The sequence below is a fragment of the Aulonocara sp. 'chitande type north' Nkhata Bay genome, linkage group LG19 (genome assembly GCF_057382095.1).
Source record: "Aulonocara sp. 'chitande type north' Nkhata Bay isolate Kocher_YH1m ecotype deep benthic linkage group LG19, A_spYH_male_GT1.1, whole genome shotgun sequence".
Classification (NCBI taxonomy): domain Eukaryota; kingdom Metazoa; phylum Chordata; class Actinopteri; order Cichliformes; family Cichlidae; genus Aulonocara; species Aulonocara sp. 'chitande type north' Nkhata Bay.
Window position 1 is genome coordinate 6,088,744 of NC_141362.1, and position 22,152 is coordinate 6,110,895.

Below are 22,152 nucleotides of genomic sequence, written 5' to 3' on the forward strand. Positions count from 1 at the left end.
TTCAGTTTAGTTTATATAGCACCACAACAACAGTTGCCTCAAGGTGCTTTATGCCAAAGACGCTACAATAATATAGAGAAAACCCAACAATCAGTGGAATAAAAAGAAATCTGTTTGCAAAACTGAGCTTTCCAATGGAGGATTGAGAATAACATGTTAAGGCTCACTGGGGTTGTTTGGTGTGAAGAGTCTTCATGGATATTTCATTACTCCGATTCAGAGGTCACATCACTCAAGCTCTTGCAACTTCCTTTAATGTCCTCCCTTCATTTATGCTAGTTTTATTTTATTATTTTATTATGCTTCATTTATTGCCACATGTTGTTAAGTCTATCTTTGAAATCATGCCTAAATAGACCTCTGCATTACTTACTGTACCTTATTTATCTTCGTTTTATATATTCTGCTCCTGCGAACAATTCTGGAGAAGAAACACTTTAAACTTTTGGTGACTTTCTGCCAAAATAATGTTTAAATAAACTATTTTTCCTGCGCCTACCACTAGGCTGAACTAATGCCATGCTAATTCACGTAATGGATACATTAAGCCAAGGAAAATGAAAAGTACATCTGCCAACACTGATAACAAAGAGATCCGCCTGTAATCAGATAACTGAAACAGTGGTGACACTCAGCTGTGCACATCCGTCAGTGCAGCAGCACAAGTGGATGTGTCCCTGTTGGGCTGAGCAGAGAAATTATCGTCTTTGTTTCTAGAGACTGTTCCCATAGATTTCAATTTAGGATTCTTTGAGTGCTGTGTCCCTCTCTTTTAATGTCTCTGCTTAAAGCAAGTCAGAAATCACAGTTTTACACTCGTCATCACTAGTTTTCCAACTAGCCACTGGTTTAAGCTTAATTCTTAGAAAATCAGCAGTCACATGGCTTCATGTTCCTGATTGTTTGGATTACAGCATGAAGCTTTAGCCTACACAAAACTATGCTGTTATCACTATCTCTACTTTTAAGATTAGGCTTAAAACTTTCCTTTTTGCTAGAGCATATAGTTAGGGCTGGATCAGGTGACTCTGAATCCTCCCTTAGTTGTGCTGCAATACGCGTAGGCTTCTGGGGGATTCCCATGATGCATTGAATGTTTCTTCTTCAGTCACCTTTCTCACTCACTATGTGTTAATAGACCTCTCTGCACTGAATCATACTTCTTATCAATTTCTGGCTCTCTTCCACAGCATGTTTTCTATCCTGTCTTCCTTCTCTCACCCCAACCAGTTGCAGCAGATGGCCCCGCCCCTCCCTGAGCCTGGTTCTGCCGGAGTTTTTTGCCATTAATGCCCATCTATTACTCAGATGAATGACTAATCCCTTCGGTAGGGGTTTGATTACACCAGTAATGATTTTAATTGAACACTTTAATGAGAAAATGCTTTGTTTAAATGCAGAAATTCAGGTAAATGAAAGACACAGTGCTATCTACAGCCATAAATATACAAGGAAAATACAAGGATACAAAGTTGTTGGGGCACAAGCGCATTTTATAGCTGCTACATGAATGCAGTGGATTCACTGTCATGGTATTTTTACAGTTTGAACACAGCACAACAACCTCTATAAGATACAAAAGCCCTATATGAGCAGCTTACAGTATACAGGCCTGTAGACCTGTCTCCGTAAGTCTCAGCGGTGGAGAAGGAGAGAAACAGTATAAGAAAGCGACCTTGGACCGGGCGAGGAGACGCTGTTGAGCTCCGCATCAATATTTTAGCGGTAGAGTTGACACATCAAAAAAAAAGAAAAAAAAGAGAGAAAGACAAAAGAAAGAACGAGGGAGAAAGGAGAAGAAGAGAATGCCCAGCGATTCCAGAGTCATCCAATATTCATGCACGCATCATCGCTGCCATGAATATTCATATGGAGATGAATATTTAAGTGCAACTCCTATGGAGAAATTAGGTTCATCTTTACACTTATCAATAATTTGCAGGCCAGGTGAGTCTCATCGGCCACTAAATAAGTCATGTCTGCACGCACGCACACAGACGTTTGAAGGATGGGAAAAAGAGTGGAAAACAACACAAAGTTACATGTCTGCTGGTTCGCAGCAGTGCCTTGTGGGTAAGAAGAGAAAGAGATGTCAGCAGTTTGATCTCTAAAAACAGAGTATGTGCACGCAGTTTATCTATTACCATTAATGAATATACATGCGTACAGTTGCATGGTTGACACACACGTTAACTCCAAAATGTTAAAATGTCCAGCACCAGTAACACTGCTTTGTTTTGGTTATTGGTCTTTTATGTCCAATGTGAACTATCATGTACCTATTTTTAGTGTATTTTTTGCACCAATCCCTCTGATCAAATATTTAGCATCTAGCCAGAATAAGCCGGGGTTTTTGTTTACTGTGGTTTGTAAATAAAAGAAACCAGTTTAGATCCATTTCAATACTTTATTTAGTTGCAGCTCACAGTGACAGAAGCTCTTTTGACAATAGGCAGTATTTCACAAATGAGAAATATTACTGCCGTTAGAAATACCCCAAACCTCCAACTGAGAACTAAAATGAAATAATTAATCACTACGAGCACTGTGACATGAATATTGTACAGCTGAGACTGTGAAGTTAAAAATTTAGTCAAGCCTGATAATGTAGAGCCTAGCCCAGGAAAGACTGTGAAGTGCATTAAACTGGAACTGGGAGTGGATTTAGGTCCACAAGGTTCCACTCCTTGGAAAAACCCACCTAAAGTTTTTGTCTCGATTTTTAATCCACCCAACCGTTTTTAATATTTCCAACCTGACACTAGTGAAATTAACACATTGATTCATGAACATCTGCCAATTGAGTGAATCTGAATTGTACACACATGGCACCAGCTCACACATACCTCAATATTTCATTTACTGTCTCTCAAAATATGACTTACTTATACTTTTTAAACTGTTACACAGTTTAGGAACAAGTATATTTTTATTCGATTCCCCTTTTCGTGTGTGTGCGCGCACCTGTGTGTGTTTGTAAGCATTTAAAGGACAGAAGAGCACAATTCAGAAATCTCTAATCGTAACACATCCTGTTCTTCTGTGTTACTCATCTGGTGGCAGTGATGTCATTACACAAACACACAATCTCTCTCTCTCTGTCACACACACCCTTCTCTATGATATGGTTATGAGGGAGGCTATGCCTTGTAATCCTATTCTCCTTGGTGAGGATGAAGACGGGTGTATGTTTGTGTGTGTGCCTGGCTAGAAAAAGGAGATCTGAGGTGGAGGGAGGATTAGGGCAGGAAAGAGGAAGCCAGCCAAAGTGGGCGGGCATTATTTGCATCAAATACTTATATTTTCTACACAGTTACATGTTTTCTTTTTATATTGAGACTGAAGTCAGTGCTGCTCCTCCATGATGGAAGCAGAGCAGCCGATGGGCCCTTTGTGAATGTTTGGAAACATGTGAAGTCTTTCTTGCCAGGTAAAGTTGTAATAGTGCCTTATCTCCATCACCTCCTGTTTTTTATTATACAAAACAATTTGAAATACTTTACTTATTCATCGCATATTTGGGAATTTCATTTTTTATTCTTTACTATGTCTAATTTTTTATTCTTTTATTCTTTTTCTCTTATTAGAAGTTTGCTGTGTGCCTCCATGTCACATCTATAGCACAGAGTGTGCTGAACTAGATGAGAAAGTGACTCCAAACTGAGGCATCCAAGAGTGTCATAATAGGACCGTGCTGTGCCAGTTGTGAGCTATCTTATCATACTATAAAAAACTTTGTACAAAATCTTTGCACATCGCTGAATGCATCAGCTTAAAATGAACATACTGGCTGTTGAGATTGATGTAGCAACTGTAGCCTCAGCCTATTAGTTAGTGAGATCAGGTTTTGTGAACTCATCCTAACTCATCCTCCTTTTTGACACTAATGGGACCATCATTTACAAACTGAACATCATGTTGCATTCAGAAAAACTTGAAAGACTCTAGTTTACTGAGGTCTTAAACAAAGACTCTGAAGGACCATAGACATCTATACGATTAGAGTTCCTTCTAGAACCAGAGAAGTCACCCCTGCTGGCCATATGAAAGAGTCCAAGCACTTGTACATTGGCTTTTCAGACATGGAAGTTACACTGATGTTTCAGTATACTGCAGCCTACTTCTTAGGCTGTTTTTTTTTTTTTTGACCAATAGCCTTCATCTCTAAGTATGTCTGTTTTTTTGTTATATCACTAAGTTCTTGCTGACAATGATTTAAAATGCACAAGGCTACTCTATTCCAACAGGGCATATGTTCAGTTTAACACTGATAACTTTCACTACATTGCTAGCACAATCACGCATCAATTGGGTACAAGTGTGTACACTGTGAGGGCAGACAGTAACTTGATTACTTGTTTTTTCCAACCAGATTATGAAGAGTAAGTCACACACTTGTTGCCATGTCCCTCTGATGCAAACTGAAAAGTCCAGACTTGCAGGTTTTATGTGCACATTAAGTCTGCTTAAGAATATCAAATAAAGAATATCAATTGTTGCAGACCTCAAAAGTGTCCACAGAAGGTGCAGACTTCAATGAGTTCTCTGAAAGGATTACCCCTAGTTACACTATTATGGACACTGTAGTGTAAAGGGAAGCACCATGGCAGTAGTTTGATACACAGAAACAACCATGGTACATTTCATCTCAATGCACAGTTTTCCTTCATGGCCCAGCGCCCACAGGCTGGATATTTGGAAGAAGCATCAGTCGCACTGGATGCAGAAGTGTCATGTCTATTCACATGTACTGTGAGTTGGTGAAAGTAACACTATTTACCTTGAAGAGGTGATGTCTCTGCTCTTCTGACAGCATCAGCTGATGACTGTCTGTTACCATGGCGTCCATGTCCATCAGCCAATCCCACAGCTCCTGGTATTCAGCCTCAAACTCCTGCAGACTGACAAAAGGAAGTGAGAGAGAAGAAAGAGTTAAACTGTTATAATTAAATGTTTGTTTTGCTATGATTCATCTTGTCTATTTTATTATTTCCTTTATTATTGTAATTTTTTTTTGTCCTCCGGCAAAGGGAAACGTGGATCTTGTTATATTGATAAAACACATGTCTAAAAACTGACTGACAGATAAAGTTTGCTCTACAGAAAAAGACAACAGAAGGCAAAAAGAAAAAAGTGTCAAAAAGCAAAACTAAAATGCCGTTCCAGGGAGTATTTCATCACATTTTACAGTTGTGGTCATAAGTTTATAGATCATGTGCTTGAATGTCATGGTAAATTTGGGATGTTATAGAGTTGGTTCACAAGTTGAATTTATTTTGAACTTTCTCAAATCCAACACGGTCAGAAATACGTATATATACACTCCCACTAATATTTGGTTAAATGTCCTTTACCAACTTGCACCTCAGCAAGATGCTTTTGGTAGCCACCAACAAACAACTGAACATTAGACCACTCTGTGTGGCAAAGCTGACAGTTCATTTAAATTAGTTGTCTTGTGAGATTATTATAGAAACAATTATTTGATCCCCGCTGAATTTGCAAGTTTGCTCACTTCCAAAGAAATGAACAGCCTGTAATTTAATGCTAGTTTCATATTAATGGAGCGAGACAAATTATCAAACTAAAATTCAGAAAAAAACACATGACATATAAGTTATAGATTGATTTGTATGTCACGGAGTAAATAAGTATTTGATTACCAAGCAAAACATGACTTGTTGGAGAAACTGTTGTTGGTCTCCAGGTTTGCACACATGTCAGGAGGGTTTTGGTCCTCTCCTCTTTAAAGAAACCCTCTAAATACTTTTTGGTTCTTGACTGCCACCTAGCAACTTGAAGCTTCAGCTTCTCTACAGATTATCTGAAGGATTGAGGTCTCTAGACTGGGTAGGCCACTGCATGACCTTAATATGCGTCTTCTTTCGCCACTCCTTTGTTGGTTTGGCAGTATGTTTTGGGTTACTGTCATGCAGGAAGACCCATCCACAACCAATCTTCAGTGAGGCTGAGGATAGGCGGTTCTCATTCAAGACTTTACGATACACTGGCCCCTCAAAGCGGGGAAGTCGTCCTGTGCCCTTAGCAGAAAACCAACCCCAAAGCATAATGTTTCCACCTCTGTGCTCGACTGTAGGGATGATGTTCTTTGGGTCACACTCAGGAATTCTCTTCCTCCAAAGACGGCGAATTGATGCCAAAGAGCTTGATTTTGTTTTCATCTGACGACAACACTTTCTCCCAAGCCCTCTCTGAATCCTTTAGATGTTCAGTGGCAAGCTTAAGATAGGCCTGGACATGTGGACCTTTTTAAAACGTATAAATTCCATGAGCAGTAATGTCAAAATGTTTAAGTTGCCTTAAACATTTTAAGTTAACACAAAAAACCCACTATGTGTTTGTTTCCACTCACAGGTATATTATTAAATAGCTACTGAGAAGAGAGACATCCTGGATACACATTTTGGTCGAACCAAATGGCAAAGTTTATGTTTAAAACTTTGTGATGATTCAGAAAAAATAACATCCATGCTCCTGCTGACATCTTCAGCAACTGTATGGGTGTCTTAGAAAGATATTTAGATATTGTGTTCATGACAGTTTATACAATCAGCACCCAGGCTGTTTAAATTTCTGTTTAAATTTTAATTTTGTAAAACTGTATTCAGACGTGGTTAATATTGTTGGGTCTTTAGCTTACAATATACAATGCCTCGAGGCGCCTAGACGCTACATAAATAAAACTGAATTTAACTGAACTGAAAGTGTAGTACGATAAATAGTCTTACACCCTCACGTCTTCTGTCATCCCCCCACTTCTTGCTGCTTCATCCCACTCCCTTCCCCATTCTCCTTATCCCAGATTTCACCCCCACCTCTCTCCATTTCACCTCATTTTTCCGACCTCTCAATGTCATGGCTTTGCCTCCCACATCCTCCTCTTGCCCAGAATTTCTCCTCCACCTCTCTTTTTCCTGTTTCCTCCTCCTTTTCTTGTTTCCTAGCACTTTCTCTAAATCTTTCTACCTCCCTTTTTTTCTCTTAACATCGTTCCTTTCCTTACTCTCTAGTTCTCCCTCCCCTTTTTCAGCTCACTCCTCCCACTATCACCTCCCTCTTCCCCTTCCTAACTCATCCTCTCACCTCCCCCTTCCCAACACAGGATCACATCAAATATTTATGCTGCTGGAACAGGGGCCGATTGCTCAAACACGCGCATTACTGTCAGCCGTTTTGTTAAGGTGCGTGTGTGTTTATTATTTATATATTCACTGGCTTTCGGTCTCGGCGGGGATCGCCAACATGTTTCTCAACATTAGCGGTGAAATTGTTTGGAATTCTCCGGTCGCTGACGATGACAGTTTGACAGCTCTGTCAGACCCACAGTATTTCCACAGTGACTCGCACACAAGCACACACACTGCACGTACATGCCAGGCAAGGCGACCACACATTAAGAGGTGCTCTCTGAAGCACACACATGAAAATCACTCAAATACACAAACACACACTTACTGAAAATCACAGTTACCCAGAAAGCCGCATACATATTCATCACTTAAAAAAGGAAACACACTACAATTTGATGTTCCATCAAAGTAGGGAGAGTAAACTATGAATGAAATTATGAAAAAAACAACAAATACAACAAAAAATACTCAACTCTCTACCATTGTCTCCTACAAGCTACAAAATTCAAACTATTAATATCTTTGGAATGAATGCATGCATTTATGGGCCTGAATCAGAATACTTTATTAATCCCTGAGGAAATTATATACACGTACATATTTTTACATCTGTTGTTTTGCAATATAGACCCAATAAGTGAGTCTTAACCAAGGGGCAACCTCTGAAGCTGAAAAATGAAGCCAATGCTACATGCATACAAAACTGCAGTTCTACTCACTTTTGGGGCCCAGCCTCAAATGGTTTGAAGTGACAATTTCATATTAAAATGCCCAACTTGACAACCTTAAATGTATATTTACAGCTTGGCACAAAAAATGGATTTAGGATAGGTTCCCTCTTCATAACTTCTGCGAATTTTGAAATCATCATTGATCTGAATACTGGAGTTGGGGGCGAGGTGGCAATACCTGACTGGGACACCTGTTTGACTACAGGTCGTAGAGTACCTGAACAGTGTCAGTAGACAAGTCCATCAGTTCTATTTAAACTACTACCACAGCAATATGCTTGCAACCAAACACAGGGAGTTTTTTCCAACTGGTTGGGCGATACAGATTTTTTCCCTAAACAGGGACAGGTTCTTGCCAGGGGATCACTAACCAACCTTACGTGACTGGGGCATTAGCAATCATTTTCGTAGTGTGTGGCATCAAACTCCAGCAACCACTCGCAACCAGTCAGAGAATACTCGTTGTTCCTTCAAGACCGGCCGTATGGTTTCAGACCAGTCTCTAGGCCTGCATGACTGGGCATTATTCATTTGATGCTACACTGTCACCATGATGTTCACATGTACAAACTGGAGGACAAGTTAGCATCACGTGGTTATTGGTCATGTGTTTTCAAAACCTTAATAAAATTATACTTCCTGCATCTTGGAAAAGTTTACTTCTGCTCCCACACATAAAGAACTTGTAACTATGGCATTTTCTGAAATATTTATCATGTTAATTGCTTCTGTCATCTCAAGAATACTTATGATTAATAACCACTTTAACCTTTCCTCGTGACTGAGAGTTTTGCATGTAATAATTTTGTGTTATTTTGCACAAACTTGTTCCCAAAGCTTTCTGTTCTTATCCTGTTCCCCACTTTTCAAAAATGACCTTAGTTTATTCTGTGGTTTTTATATCCATCACAATTTCGAACTTGTCCCCATTTTCTGTTTTTACTTTCTAAAAATTGTTTTCTTCATCTTCTGCGGCTTTTTTCATAACTCCTTTTTCCTGCTCACGGCTACAGAGAAATAAAACAAGATTTGCCAACATTTTTCCACCTGTTCCTCCTAACTCCCCCCGCCTTGATCTTCTGTTATTTTCATCCTATCCTTTCCTCACACCTCCTGTCCTCCACTGAAAGTGATTCTCCGTGAAATAAAAGCTAAACCGAGGAGAAAAAAGCAAAGCAAGCAAACGCTGCTTCCTTCCCCCAGAGGCGGTGTTCCTCATTATGCGCTGAGCAGAGCGGCCCTTTACTGACTAAGACAGATGAAGCAGATACAACACTCGTACAGATTGTTTTCTCTTGTCGTTTTTCTACCTCCCCTCCTCTCCTCCATTTCCGTCTTGTTCTCACACTAATGTTAACTAAATGCTTTGTAAAACAGTATCTCACGGGGGGTGGAAGACGAGAAAACAGACAAATCGGAAAGGAAGGATCGACGAGGCGCCACTGTGGGGCTGCGTTCAACACCGGGATGGTTACAGAGTGTTTGAAGTGTCAAGTTTGTTTTCTGTCACACTGCGCTGACGGAGCGCACAAGAGTATTATAGAGAGCCTTTCTGACATTCAGTCACCTGAGGAAATTTGAATTATAAGGATCTATTATTCATTTCTACCTCAACATAATTCCAGTCAACACTGGATATAAAAAATAATGTGGATAGAAAGTGTGCAAACCTACATGGAAAAACATACTGATATCTACACTAGCTATCCAGACATTTTTCAATAATGAAATAAATGTGCATCTGATGAGATTAAGTAGTTAAATGCCATGTGTTTCAGTGTAACACTGACCTCTACACATCCTATACGTCTGTATTTTCTATTTTCTACCCAAACACAACAGAGAATGGCACACAGACACTAAGCAAAGGAATTTGTTGGGCCCAGCTTCAATCTGCAATGAAGGGAATATGACAGGAGTGTCCAACTCCAGGCCTCGAGTCCCGGTGTCCTGCAGGTTTTAGATGTGTCCTTGATCCAACACAGCTGATTTAAATGGCTAAATGACCTCCTCAACGTGTCTTGAAGTTCTCCAGAGGTCTGGTAATGAACTGATCATTTGATTGAGGTGTGCTGACCCAGGGCGATATCTAAAACCTGTAGGGCACCGGCCCTTGAGGCCGGGAGTTGGACACCCCTGCACTGTGACAACCAGATGGACAAGTTAATTTTCCTGTGTGATGCTATGATAGATGTTGAAGTTCTGTACTTCTTTGTCTCCCAGCTCCAGATTCCTTCCATATGTCCTTCAGTCAGTGTTGAGTTTTATGTGAGTGATGTGAAATACATGCTTTTCAAAATAACTGCTGTAACATTGTTAGTGTCCTCTATTTTACAGGGTTTACTAACCCTGTAAAAATTTCAAGTTCTGAGTTTCTGTCTTTCCTTTCTGGTATTTTGTACACAGCTGTTTGAATAAAACTATATGGTGATATACAGCTAAATGCTCCGATATCTGGCCGTGAGGTACTGTTGAGACACCTTGCTATTGATTATTGGTGTAAAATAACAGGTGATAGTCCACCCAACTGAAACTTAAAATGTCTTCATGAGGGGCCTAAAAAATATATTGGAATCTTTCATTTTTAAATACTTTCTTACTGATTTACTCTTTTATGTATGTATATATATATATATTTTAATGATCTGTGGTGTCATTATTTTGAGAAGTTCTTTAACTAGTATTGTATTTTAAACAGGATTCAGGATAGATACCTTGTTGCTAACTAAAACACTCTCGGTGTCTTTCAGGCTTAAATGGACAGATTTGTTATCATACTTCACTTTCTACTTCCCTTTCTCTCTCTCCCTGTCGCCTGCTGCTGCAACGCCGATAGCGGCTGTAACTGCTGTCTCTAATTCATCATCCTCCATACAGCAGAAAGAAGAGAGCAAGGGACATAAGGCAAGAGGAGGGAAGGCAAGGCTCTCAGAGAGAGAACGAGAAAGAGGAGAGGAATGGAGAAAGAGGAAACTGGAGAAGGTAACAATAAGATGAGAAGACAGATATTCTAAATAAATAAAAGTAAAGAAGAGGATGGGAGTGGTGCATAGAGGAAGGCAACAAAGTAGTTACACTGAGAGAAAGGATGCAAAATAAAGCAAGGTGAGCAGGAGAAAAACATGAAGAGAAATGAAGAGGTAGCAGAAGGCCAAGAAAGAGGAGACAAAGCAGAGGTCAAGGAAGAGCAACTGGGAAAGAGCAGGAACAGAGGGTGAGGAGGAACGCAGGGAGCGATGGAGTGAAGGAAGAAAGGATGACAAGAGTGGAGGATGAAGCGATAGAATGAAAGGTTGAATGAGTCATATTGGCAGCCGTCACCTTTCAGTCAGAGACTCTGCTGGATTTATGAGGTGATTCACTGACACTCGCCCAGTCTAATGGATTCATCCTACAGAGACATTAAAATCGAACTGTCGATGAAGAGCAGCGCAGAGGCCCGTGCTGATATTCACACACTTCTTCATTCATCCATGCTAACGGGTTCACCCTACGGAAACATTCAAATCAAGTTGTCCACAAACAAAACCCGGGTGCTTAATCAGTCATTCACTCACTAATTTATTATTTTATTAATCTTGGAAAAGAGCGTGGTGCACAAGTTTAATTTATTTAGACTTTTGTGGACTAAAAACACTGACTAACACGTCGTACAATAGGAAAGTTCCCTAAAACTAAACTAAAAAACTAAAACTAAATGTGAAAAAACAATTTAAGTTAACTAAAATAAACAAACTGAAATGATTTCGTCAACTTGGAAAACTAAATAAAATAAAACTATAGATGAAATGTTCTTAGTCCTGTTTGCCTGACGAGGCATTGATGGACGAGTTTATTGAGACTGTGAGTCAACTCATTTCAGTTTAATAGCAGTACTGATTTTCCTAAATCTTGCCTCTGACATACAGTATGCCCTCCATTACGTTAACAATTCAAAAGATTAAAAACAACACTGAAGCTAATAAAAACTGAAATAAAACAAAACCGTTTCAAATAGTAAAAACTGAACAGAAACAATGATTAGTCCTGAAAAAGATCTAAAATGCCATCTTCAGCTACCAAATGGTTGTAGACAGCCATCAAAAGTCTGTGGTTAAAGTAGAACTGGATAACAGAGTTTTAAGGTGGTATCACTGTTGCCTCACAGTCAGAGGGTTCTGGATTCAGACCTGTGTAGGGTCCTTCTCATTCTTACATTAAGTTCATTCATCCATATATTTACAAAGTCTAAATCCTCTCTCTGTTTCTCTTTTATCACAAAGTCATTAATTCCTGCAAAGTCAAGTCACTCAGTCATTCAGTTAAACATGCATTTGCTTTCAATTCTAATGTTAGTCCTTCGTGTATTCATGTTGGACTTTTTAAGATATAAATATGTTAAATAAGGTAACAAGTGAAACCAAAGTACTTATTGGTATTAAAAGTATGACTTTGATGTATGTATATATATATATATATATATTTCTGCTCTGAAAGGTTTCATGTCCTGATTGGTTAGAAGCTTGGACATGCCTCATCTTTCCTATATAAGCATTTAGATTATTTTGAACATAACAATAAGAAATATGAAAAATAAAAATTGACTTTTAGTTACTTTAGTTACTACAAAAAATCTATATCTTCCACCCTTACTAACTTTCATTCTGCTAATAATTTAGAATTGAGATATTTTGCTTGAGATTAGTGAATAATTCCGTCTGACCTTCATTTTCTTCACAACTGAACCAAAACCAGAAATCTCAACAGAATGAAACTCACAAAGAAAAACATGTAACATCCAATTAATACAAAACGCATCACACACACCACTGCACTGGACAGACAGACACACACACGCTCACACATACCCAAATGTAAATGTGAAAGGCAACAGCTAACATATGAATAACCAATTAGAGCCCGACACATTCAATGTAAATTACTGAAATATTACGCCGCAGCCTCAGAGGGCTGAAAAACACAAACAAGATGAGGCTTTCATTTACATTTGTGCTGTGGGTTTTCACTCTTTGCGCACAAACAACTTGCGCATGTAACAACTGTTATTTAATTCAAGTAGAAGACAGTCCAGTGGCACTGCAGTGGGTTTGATTCGTATATGTGGACACTTGCACAGACAACGCACGCACCGCACGCTTCGCGGAAGCCACCGTGAAGTCACACTGACAACACCCGCAAAGTCTGTAGAACACAACATGCTACAGACTCAAAGGGAGTAATTTAAGCCTCAGTTTTTTTATTTGCATACACACTACTCAGTGTATGTTGTCATTTTCTTTTTGTGTGTGTGTGTGTGTGCGCCCTGTGTGTGAGTGATAACTGCAGTGAGAAGCTCCTCAAAGCCGGGGATGAAACGCCGACAGGCAGCGTGACCAAACACGGTGCTCGCCGAGCCGAGCCTGGCCACACCAGATTACTGCTGTTAACGCTCATGCTCTGTGTGTGTGTGTGACTGCGTTTAGCTGCATGTGTGCGTTGTCTGTTATGTTTGCCTGTGTCGCTTCTATCACAACAGACAACACTGACCTGCTAGTTTTCACTCTTATTATTTTGCACTCCATTACGCTCTGCAGCTTCTGTCCTCTGCACGTTCAACACACAAACTTGAACACCTTGTTTAACAGGCCCAATGAAATGGTGGAACTTCTAAAAGTCAGAACAAAGGACTTTAAAGTGGACCTGTTATGATGATTTACAGCTCCCTGGATTTTATTCTTGGAATACACAGGAGCAGCAAGAAAGAAGTCCTCGTTTGTCTCCTATTGGGCCTTAGTTCATTGTTTTAGCTCACTTCCTGTTCCCTTTGAGCCACTTTTCTTCTAATTGGCTGCACATCACAAACAGAAAGTTTGAACAATGGTTGGCACTTCTGGGCTCACAGGCTTTGTCCCTCAATTGACCATAGGAGGCAAATTCAGTTTTATGAGTGCATAGAATTTCTACAGGGTGTATGAAAAGAATCATGTGTCTCCTACAGGATATATTTTTTAAGTAATGGACACAGAAGCTTGGGGTAAATTTCAAAATACATGGCTGAATATAAAGTTTTACATGCAAAAACTTTATATTCACTGTTCACAGAATTGGTGGTGTCCTGTCCAGGGTGTAGTGCACATTTGGCCCTAGTTGGGATAAGCTCGAGCCTATATTACACTAAATTAACACATTAAACTGATGGTTTAAAGTGGTCGCTTAGTGTCTTACGGTTCTGTAGTACTTGCATTGATCCCTGTGACTTCTCTTAAAATCTCAGGGATCACCTCTAAAGTAGGGAGCTGTTGTTATCCTGGCTTGATAACTTTTAAATTCTATATAGAGAGACCGTCTGATTCTCATAACCCCAAGAATGAAGATCCTCAGCCTAGTCATGCGGCAGGTTTGAGGTTTGTTAACCAGTTTGCTAAATTACCGTATTTTTTGGAGTATAAGGCACACTTAAAATCCTTTAATTTTCACAAAAATTGACAGTGCGCATTATAATCCGGTGCACCTTATGTATTAATTCTGGTTGTGCTTACTGACCTCGAACCGATTTTATGTGGTACACGGCGCTCAAAAATCTGTGAAAATGTGTTAGTACGACTTTGGTAAGCCACGAAGCTGCACCGCATGATGGATTGTCGGAGCATTACGGCTACCGTAGTCAGGAGCCTCGCGGAGTTACTGTGCTTCAACATAATATTACTCTGTGTGTATAAGGACCCCAGAATGGCACCTATTAAGAGACATGCTTACGAAGCGGATTTCAAACTCAAGGCTTTCAGTCATGTTTTGTTTCGCTTAATGCGTCTTATGTATGAAAATAGACCTGTTGATTAATATTGCACTTCATAGTCTGAAAAATACGGTAGCCTAGTGGTGGATGAACTGTAGCCCAGGAGGTCAATGAATACTCTACCAATTCGATTCTGAGTGTATGCGTCATAATTAGCACTACACGAATGTGTGTGTACATGAGGGATGTGGGGAAGTTTTAACAGGTCCTCCCATAGTAGACATGCATTTGTTTTACAAAATAGAGCACTGTAAAGCAATTACGGAAGCTAACAGAAAATTACTGATCACTTATTCTGTTGTTTCCTGTTGTGCAGTTACCTGTTGTTCCTGGCCAGGTGATTGCCGCGCCTTCTGTTGGTGGGTGAGGGGTACTGCAGGCTGCTTAGTTTGATAGCCATCTGCTCTAAGGCCATTCGCTGGGCTTCGCACTGACTGGTGGTCTGCTCCGCCTGGAGAAAACAACAGAACACAGGGGTATATATTACCCAGACTGAATTATTTCTTACACTTCTTTGGTTCATTCTGAGATTGCGTTCACATCAACATATTCTCTGTTATGTTTGTTAGTTGTACCTTGCTATAACCAATGAGGACTGATATGCTGTTTCCACGATATGCTGTGGATGCTGATGATAGTTCAAAGGGCTTCATAACAATCAATATAAGAATATTAATGCAAGAAAAGAAACTAAAATACCTCTTTGCAATGAAAAATGCAACTTACAGGTTTGATTAGCAGCTTCTTTTGAGATGTTTTTAACTGTTTTGAGAGAATAATTTGTGACATTTAACGCTCAAATGAAAGGGTTTTTAAAGAATATTTTGCACTACTGCTGAATCTTGAGATGATGTTGTTTTATAGTTATTATAAAATTCCCTTAAGATGTCGTCCAATACACTGTTAATAGGTTTCTGCACTGTAAAATGAAGACTTTTAATGCTACATGGAAATTTATGTTTTATGTTTTAGTCGATTAGATAAATAAATGAATAAAACCATCCATAGAATTTAAAAATAAATAAAAGTAGACCCTATGCTGGTAAACAGTCTAATGTCAAATAATCTGTAATGTTACAAATTAACACTATGTCTATGCATGTCATGTTCTCAGTTTGCTGAATTGCAGGTTTTCCATGAAAAATTCCTGCCTTTCTCTGGTTTAGCACTTCAGCAAAGACCCCTCGAGCGTAAGACTTTTTAATACATTCTAAGGTGAACTTAATTCAGTGCTTCTTACAACGTACAAATACCCTGTCTTAAATAAAGACCAAGATGACCAGAATCAAGGTAACACAGTGAGCCTTCTTGAAAGCGAACAGAACGTGTGTGCATGATGAAGTCGGCGGTCTGAGTGGGATCATCTTCCACTGAGTGTGATTAGCTGTTTATTGCAGATGAAGGAGATTCGGACGTGGCGCGTTTTGTCGGACGTGCCCTTTAAAGCCCTGCAAGCATTCAGCAAGCCACTAGAAACACTCTCCATACTTATCCTCTGCGTCAGCTGACAACATACACACGCATCTATGAAACGGCACGTACATGTGTATGCATATAAATGTACATACACACACAAACATTTCACTAACACAGATCACCCATAAAACCTGACGCACACATTTAATACGAATTGCTTTTCTCTGGCACAAATTACCCCTCATACACACACTCCTATCAAGCTCGCACAAATGTTCCCATAAAGCCACACATGCGCACAAATTGACCATCAATTGCTTCACACACAAAAACAAACATATTCACACATGGAGCATGATTCGCTGCTCTTTCTCACAAATTATCCTTCTCTCTCTCTCACACACACACACACACACACACACACACACACACACACACACACACACACACACACACACCACAGCTAGTTGCACTCGGTATCCAGACACAATCATATAGAGGCACTCAGAGCGCCGCTCAGATGTAATTGCATACAAACTATATGGAGATGAGGCCTCAATTGAACCAATGAAGGCAGAGTGAGTGTGTACAAACAGCCCAATGTGCACACATACACACATATGACCGCCTGCTTTTTCCTCATTCAGTAACAATCTGAATAAAGTGTTGTCGCGTCGAGTTGCGTTCGCCGTCCGATCTACTTAGCGGACTCGACGGAAGGATCTGGAAAGGTCATCCAATCTGTAGAAGGCAGAGCTGCTCAATCAGCGAGCTAATAAACAAACCGGCAATACACAATCAACAGCACTGTCTGTGTTGAGGTGTGTTTGAACGAGAGAATATTCTGTTTGTGTATGTGCTGCTGTTATAGAAATGAAACTAACTGGAGCCTCTCGGAGGAAAAAAAAACAGAGTTTATCTAAATGTCTCTCCACTTTCCTTCATTACTTCTCTCTATTTCTGTCTTGGTTGCGTTTGCAGACTGTTTGCTGGCTAGTTAGTCGGTCAGTGAATCAGTAAATCAGTCAAGTTGTTCATTAGCTGGTTAGACTGTTCTTTTCTGTGCTAATATGTTCCCTCAGTCTATAACTTTGAAGCCAAGCCAAGAACTACATTTAAAAATTGCCTCATTTATGTAAGCTTTTTGCACATTTATCAAGTAAATTACTGCACTTACAGCAAAGCAGAAGCGACCTTGGTCAAAAGAATAACCACGGCAGGACAGCTAATCTAAAAAAATGAATTAACATTGAAAGGGGACAATTGTGGTTTTACTAATTTTCTGTCATTTATATACTGATACAATGTTGGGTGTCAGGAGTTGGGTCTGTAACCCAGCATTTTGAATTTTATTTTGTATTTTGATATGTGGAATGTGTTAAGTTCTTTGGTTGCTATTGTTACTTAGGATTGAATTGAGTTTCTAGTTCTTCTATAACTCCTGATTTAAAAGTATTTTCTTGTCTTCAGTGACAATATGTCATGTATTTGTTGTCTGTGTGTGTCATGTAGTCGGTGTTATTATGTCTACATCTCTCCGTGATTCCAGTTTTATTTTGAAAGTCTTGTGGTTCTATGTTCAATGTGCTTAGTTTTGCTCTTCTCCTGTGGAGTTATTATGTTCATTTGTGTCAGCCATGTCTCCCCAGGTGTTTCCACTTCCCTCATTAGCCTTCTGTGTGTTTTCATTCAGTCTTTGGCAACGTCCACACGGGTATTTTTGAAAACGGAGATTTTCCGTTTTCGTTTTAAAAAATAATCCCGTCCACACGTAAAGGCAGAAATGAAGGAAAACGCTGCTAGGAACATACCAAAGCAACAGGTGGCGATATAGTCCTAACCGTGCAGGCCAATCAGAAGTCTAGAAGCCTCGGTGGGAAAAAGAAAACAAAGCTGGGGCATAGAAGCAGAACCGAGTTGTATGTGTGGAGGGACAGTAACTGTGTGTGTATATGTAAGCATTTAAACACTGCAGATAGTACAATTAACAGTAACCGTATTGTAGAAATTCATTTCACCGAAACAATAACGTGGCGCACAGTGTGACGTCAAAAAAGGCGCACACCTTTGACGCTGCGTTTTCTGCATTTTCTCCGTTTTTCTCGTCCACACGTAAATGCAAAAACTGAGTTTTCAAAAAGATCCATCCTGGCCAGAGTTTTTAAAAATCTCCGTTTTCAGTGACCAAAAACGCCGTTTACGTGTGGACGAAAGGTGCAAACGCATAGAAAAATCTGCGTTTTCAAAAATACCCGGGTACGTGTGGACGTAGCCTTTGACTGTTTTCTTTCCCGTTCCATGTACTACATGATTCTGCTCAGGTCGTGTTCATGTTTCATGTTCATGATTTTCCTCGTTATAGTTTCTCACACGTTCCTGTTCACAATCATGTTCGCGCCTGTTGTCATAGTTACCAGTTTAGTTTTCCCTGTTTAGGTTTTAGTTTCGTTTTTGCCCCTGTTCGCCTTTTGCTTTATTTTCTACTTGTGTATCAGCCGTAATAAACGGCTCGCTTTTTGTTTAACCTTAGTACCTTAGGGCGATCGTGGCTCAAGAGTTGGGTGTTCATCTTGTAATCGGAAGGTTGCCGGTTTGAGCCCCGGCTCGGACAGTCTCAGTCGTTGTGTCCTTGGGCAAGACACTTCACCTACTGCTTACTGGTGATGGCCAGAGGGGCCGATGGCGCGATATGGCAGCCTCGCCTCCATCAGTCTGCCCAAGGGCAGCTGTAGCTACAACTGTAGCTTGCCTTCACCAGTGTATGAATGTGAGAGTGAATGAATAGTGGTATTGTAAAGCGCTTTGAGGGGTCCCGAAAAGCGCTGTATAAATGCAATCCATTATTATTCCCTGTCTGCACTTGCGTCCTCATACCAACACTCAGGCTGCGCCGTGACAGTTGGATGCCATTCAGGCAAAACTAGTCATTCACATTATCTGAAATGAACTTAAATTAATTGTCATGGTCCAGAGTCATGTGACCCAGTGTTTCTAAGTTTCATGATATTTTGTTATTCATCTGTATTCTAGTTTCTTTTCAGCTTATCTACTTACATTCTGTCATACCTACTTGCAGTTATATTTTATGGTTTATTGGACTCCTCTTGTGTCTCATCCCTGTGTTAATTCTTCCTTAGAGGTTTGTGAGTCTTATCTGTCATGTCTCCTGTCTGTGTAATTCATGTTGTCAAGCTCATGTCACTTCTGTGTCTTATTTAGGGTTCTTGTTTTACTTTGAAGGGTGTTCAATGTTCATTGCTTTAGTTTCACTTCCAATGTGGTGTCATTTGGTTTGTTCTAGTCAGCTGTTTCCTCACATGTCTCCACTTCCCCTGATCACCTCATGTATGTATTAAAGTCCTCTGTCTTCCTGTGTTCAGTGTCCCGTCGTCCTTGTTCCACCCATCATGTCATGTCAGGTTTCAGGACTCTGTGCAGGTCATGGTCATGTTGCCTATTCATGTATGAGTTCATTGCTCCTTCATGTTCCTGCACAAAGTCCTGTTCATAGTCATCGCAGTCTCCTTTTCATTGTCTTCCTAGTTATCATAGTTAAGTCTGTTTCCTCAGTTTTCCCAGTGTAGGTTCCAGTCTTGTTTTGCCTCTGTGCTTACTGCCTTGTTTTGTTGACCTGATTATCAGCCGTCATAAAAGGCTCGCGTTTTGTTCAAGTTAGTTGTGGTCTCCTCGCCTGTGTCTGCACCTGGGTCCTCACACACCCACACACTGTCTCCCCCCACAAACTGCGGCATTAATTAAGTGTCTTAAGTTTTAATTTAGGAGTGATAAATTTGAATTCTCCTTTTCCAAATTCCAGTTGAACTTCTGGGACAGACAAAGTGGTGAAACATGGAGGACAACAATTTCCCACAATTTCTGATTAATCAGTCAGTCAGTATATAAGAAGCAAACCAAAAATAGCCTTATAAATAAAAGATCTACATATAAATATACATAGTAGCTGAATCTACAACATGACAAAGCAGACCACTCAAGCTCAGCATACAATGCACAAGGGTGAGTAAAAGTCTTAAAGTTTGTAATAAATCCCATCGTTCCAGAATAAACAGAATGCAGGATATGTAAGCATTCTGGGGACCCATGTATATAAATCACATCACCATAACCAAGCAGAGACATAAAAGTCTTTCTGGCCAGAAACAGATAGACAGGAAAGTAAACACCAAGTTTCAATTTCAATTTTTTCACCGAATGCGAGGTGTAGACGAGAGTGAGTCGTCAATTGTTTTTCCTATGTACTTATATTGAGATGCTCACTCAATCTCTGAGCCCTGAAGTATATAATACATGAGAGGTTCAGGGGTTTATATTTTGAATTTTTAAGTTTTAAATCACACAGGCTATGCTATACTGCACTGGAACTGACAGAGAGCCTGGCTATAAGAGGAGTAGATCATCATATCATCAGCATAAAAATGAGGACTGATCACATTAAGCAAGCTAGAAGTCACTGAGGCCTGATTGATGAATAACTCTGAAAGCATCCAACGTTTTCTAACAGCCCTTCGATGGCAAGTCTTGGTTTTAACTGTGTCAAATGCTATGGCTAGGTCAATAAAAATGGATGCACAATGTTGCTTGTTATCTGCTTGAAACAATCACTTTTAAGGCTGCTATAGTTGTACTGTAATTTTTCTAGAAGCCTGACTGGAAATCATTTAAAAATCTCCAGAGGGGAACTTTTTCCCCTTTTTCTGCTCTTCGTTAACAAGAACTTCCAGAACTTTGACAAAAGCAGATTATTTAGAGATGGACTTGTAATTAGTCACAACTGAAGTATACCAACCTTTAAGCAAAGGGAGAACAAAAGCAGATTTCCAAATAGTTGGAATTTCATTTGTATATATATAAGAAATCCAAACAAAAAATGACATTGGTATTTTTGTGCAAGCAATCCCTATGAGCTTTCAGCTCAGATTTCAGACTGCTCTAAACACTCAGTTTCAGACTTTTTAGCTGACTCATGGCTCTTAATGATGTCAAAGAGAGTGGAGATCTGTATTTAGTCATCTCAGACACAGAAGCTCCATCCAACTACTGCTCACACCTGTTTTATATTGACAGAACGTTGGTTTAAAGGAAGGAAGGAAGATGGGAGCAAAACAGTTTGTTTTAGACCTTAGATGACAGGTCTCCAACTCCAGTCCTCGAGAGCTGCTCTCCTTCAGCTTTAAGATGCATCCTTGTTCCAACACACCTGAATCAAATGACTGGCTTGCTATCAAGCCTTTGCCAAACTTAATTCAACCATTTGATTCAGCTGTGTTGGGATGCATCTAGCTGTAGGAGAGTAGCTCTCATGCACTGGGGCTGGAGATCCCTGCATTAGATGAACTGAGGAACTCCAACAATCCCCACTATAAGATTAAAGATTATTCTGAACTCTGAATCATGTAAAGCTATTGTCAGTAACACAAGAAACTTTTATATAAGTTGGCCAAGGAAGATGGCCCAGCACCAAGGAAAGTCTGCTGCTGCCATGGGAAGTACATCATAAAATATATTTAGTGTTTTGTGGAAACAACTTTTGAAAGAAGTTCATTGCTGACAAAAACTTTGAAGTGATAATGTGATGTTTTTGTCAGTGCTACATCTCAAAACAGATAATGTCAGTCAGTCAGTAAGGAGGTCACTAACTGATTCAGTCCCGCAGCTACATACTCACTCAGTTATTTATTTAATCATTTTTTCTGACGTTGGCAACAACCGAGCCAACGCAGGCTAAGGTATGAAAAAGCAAATTACTTCCATAACAGCTGACTAAAGCCATAATGAAACACGCACACACACTTGTACAGTATGTGTACACACTGAAGTACACTGAAGCAATTTCTCCTGGATGCCCGCCTTGAGGACACAGTGACTAAAGACACACACACACACACACAGTCATGAGTTGGGCTGCTTCCCAGTCTGAAGGATCTTCAAGGATTTCTGTCAAAAATTATTTGTCTTCAAACTAGACTCATGCCTCCATCTGTTAGTTTGCATGCGCATGTGTGCATTGCTCATTTTGCCTAACTGCCTATTGCAAGTAGGACCAAAAGAAAAGCAAGCA

General features: G+C 39.8%; 1 protein-coding gene across 1 annotated transcript in view; it reads right to left on the reverse strand.

Annotated features, from left to right (window-relative positions):
- Positions 1 to 22,152, reverse strand: part of akap6 (A kinase (PRKA) anchor protein 6) — a 226,508-nt gene that overhangs the window by 89,793 nt on the left and 114,563 nt on the right. Inside the window, exons 14-15 of the mRNA XM_086275898.1 lie at positions 14,978 to 15,108; positions 4,781 to 4,901 (exon numbers count right to left, since the gene is read on the reverse strand). Of these exons, the coding sequence (XP_086132024.1) occupies positions 4,781 to 4,901; positions 14,978 to 15,108 (252 nt within the window). The remainder of the gene's footprint in view (positions 1 to 4,780; positions 4,902 to 14,977; positions 15,109 to 22,152) is intronic.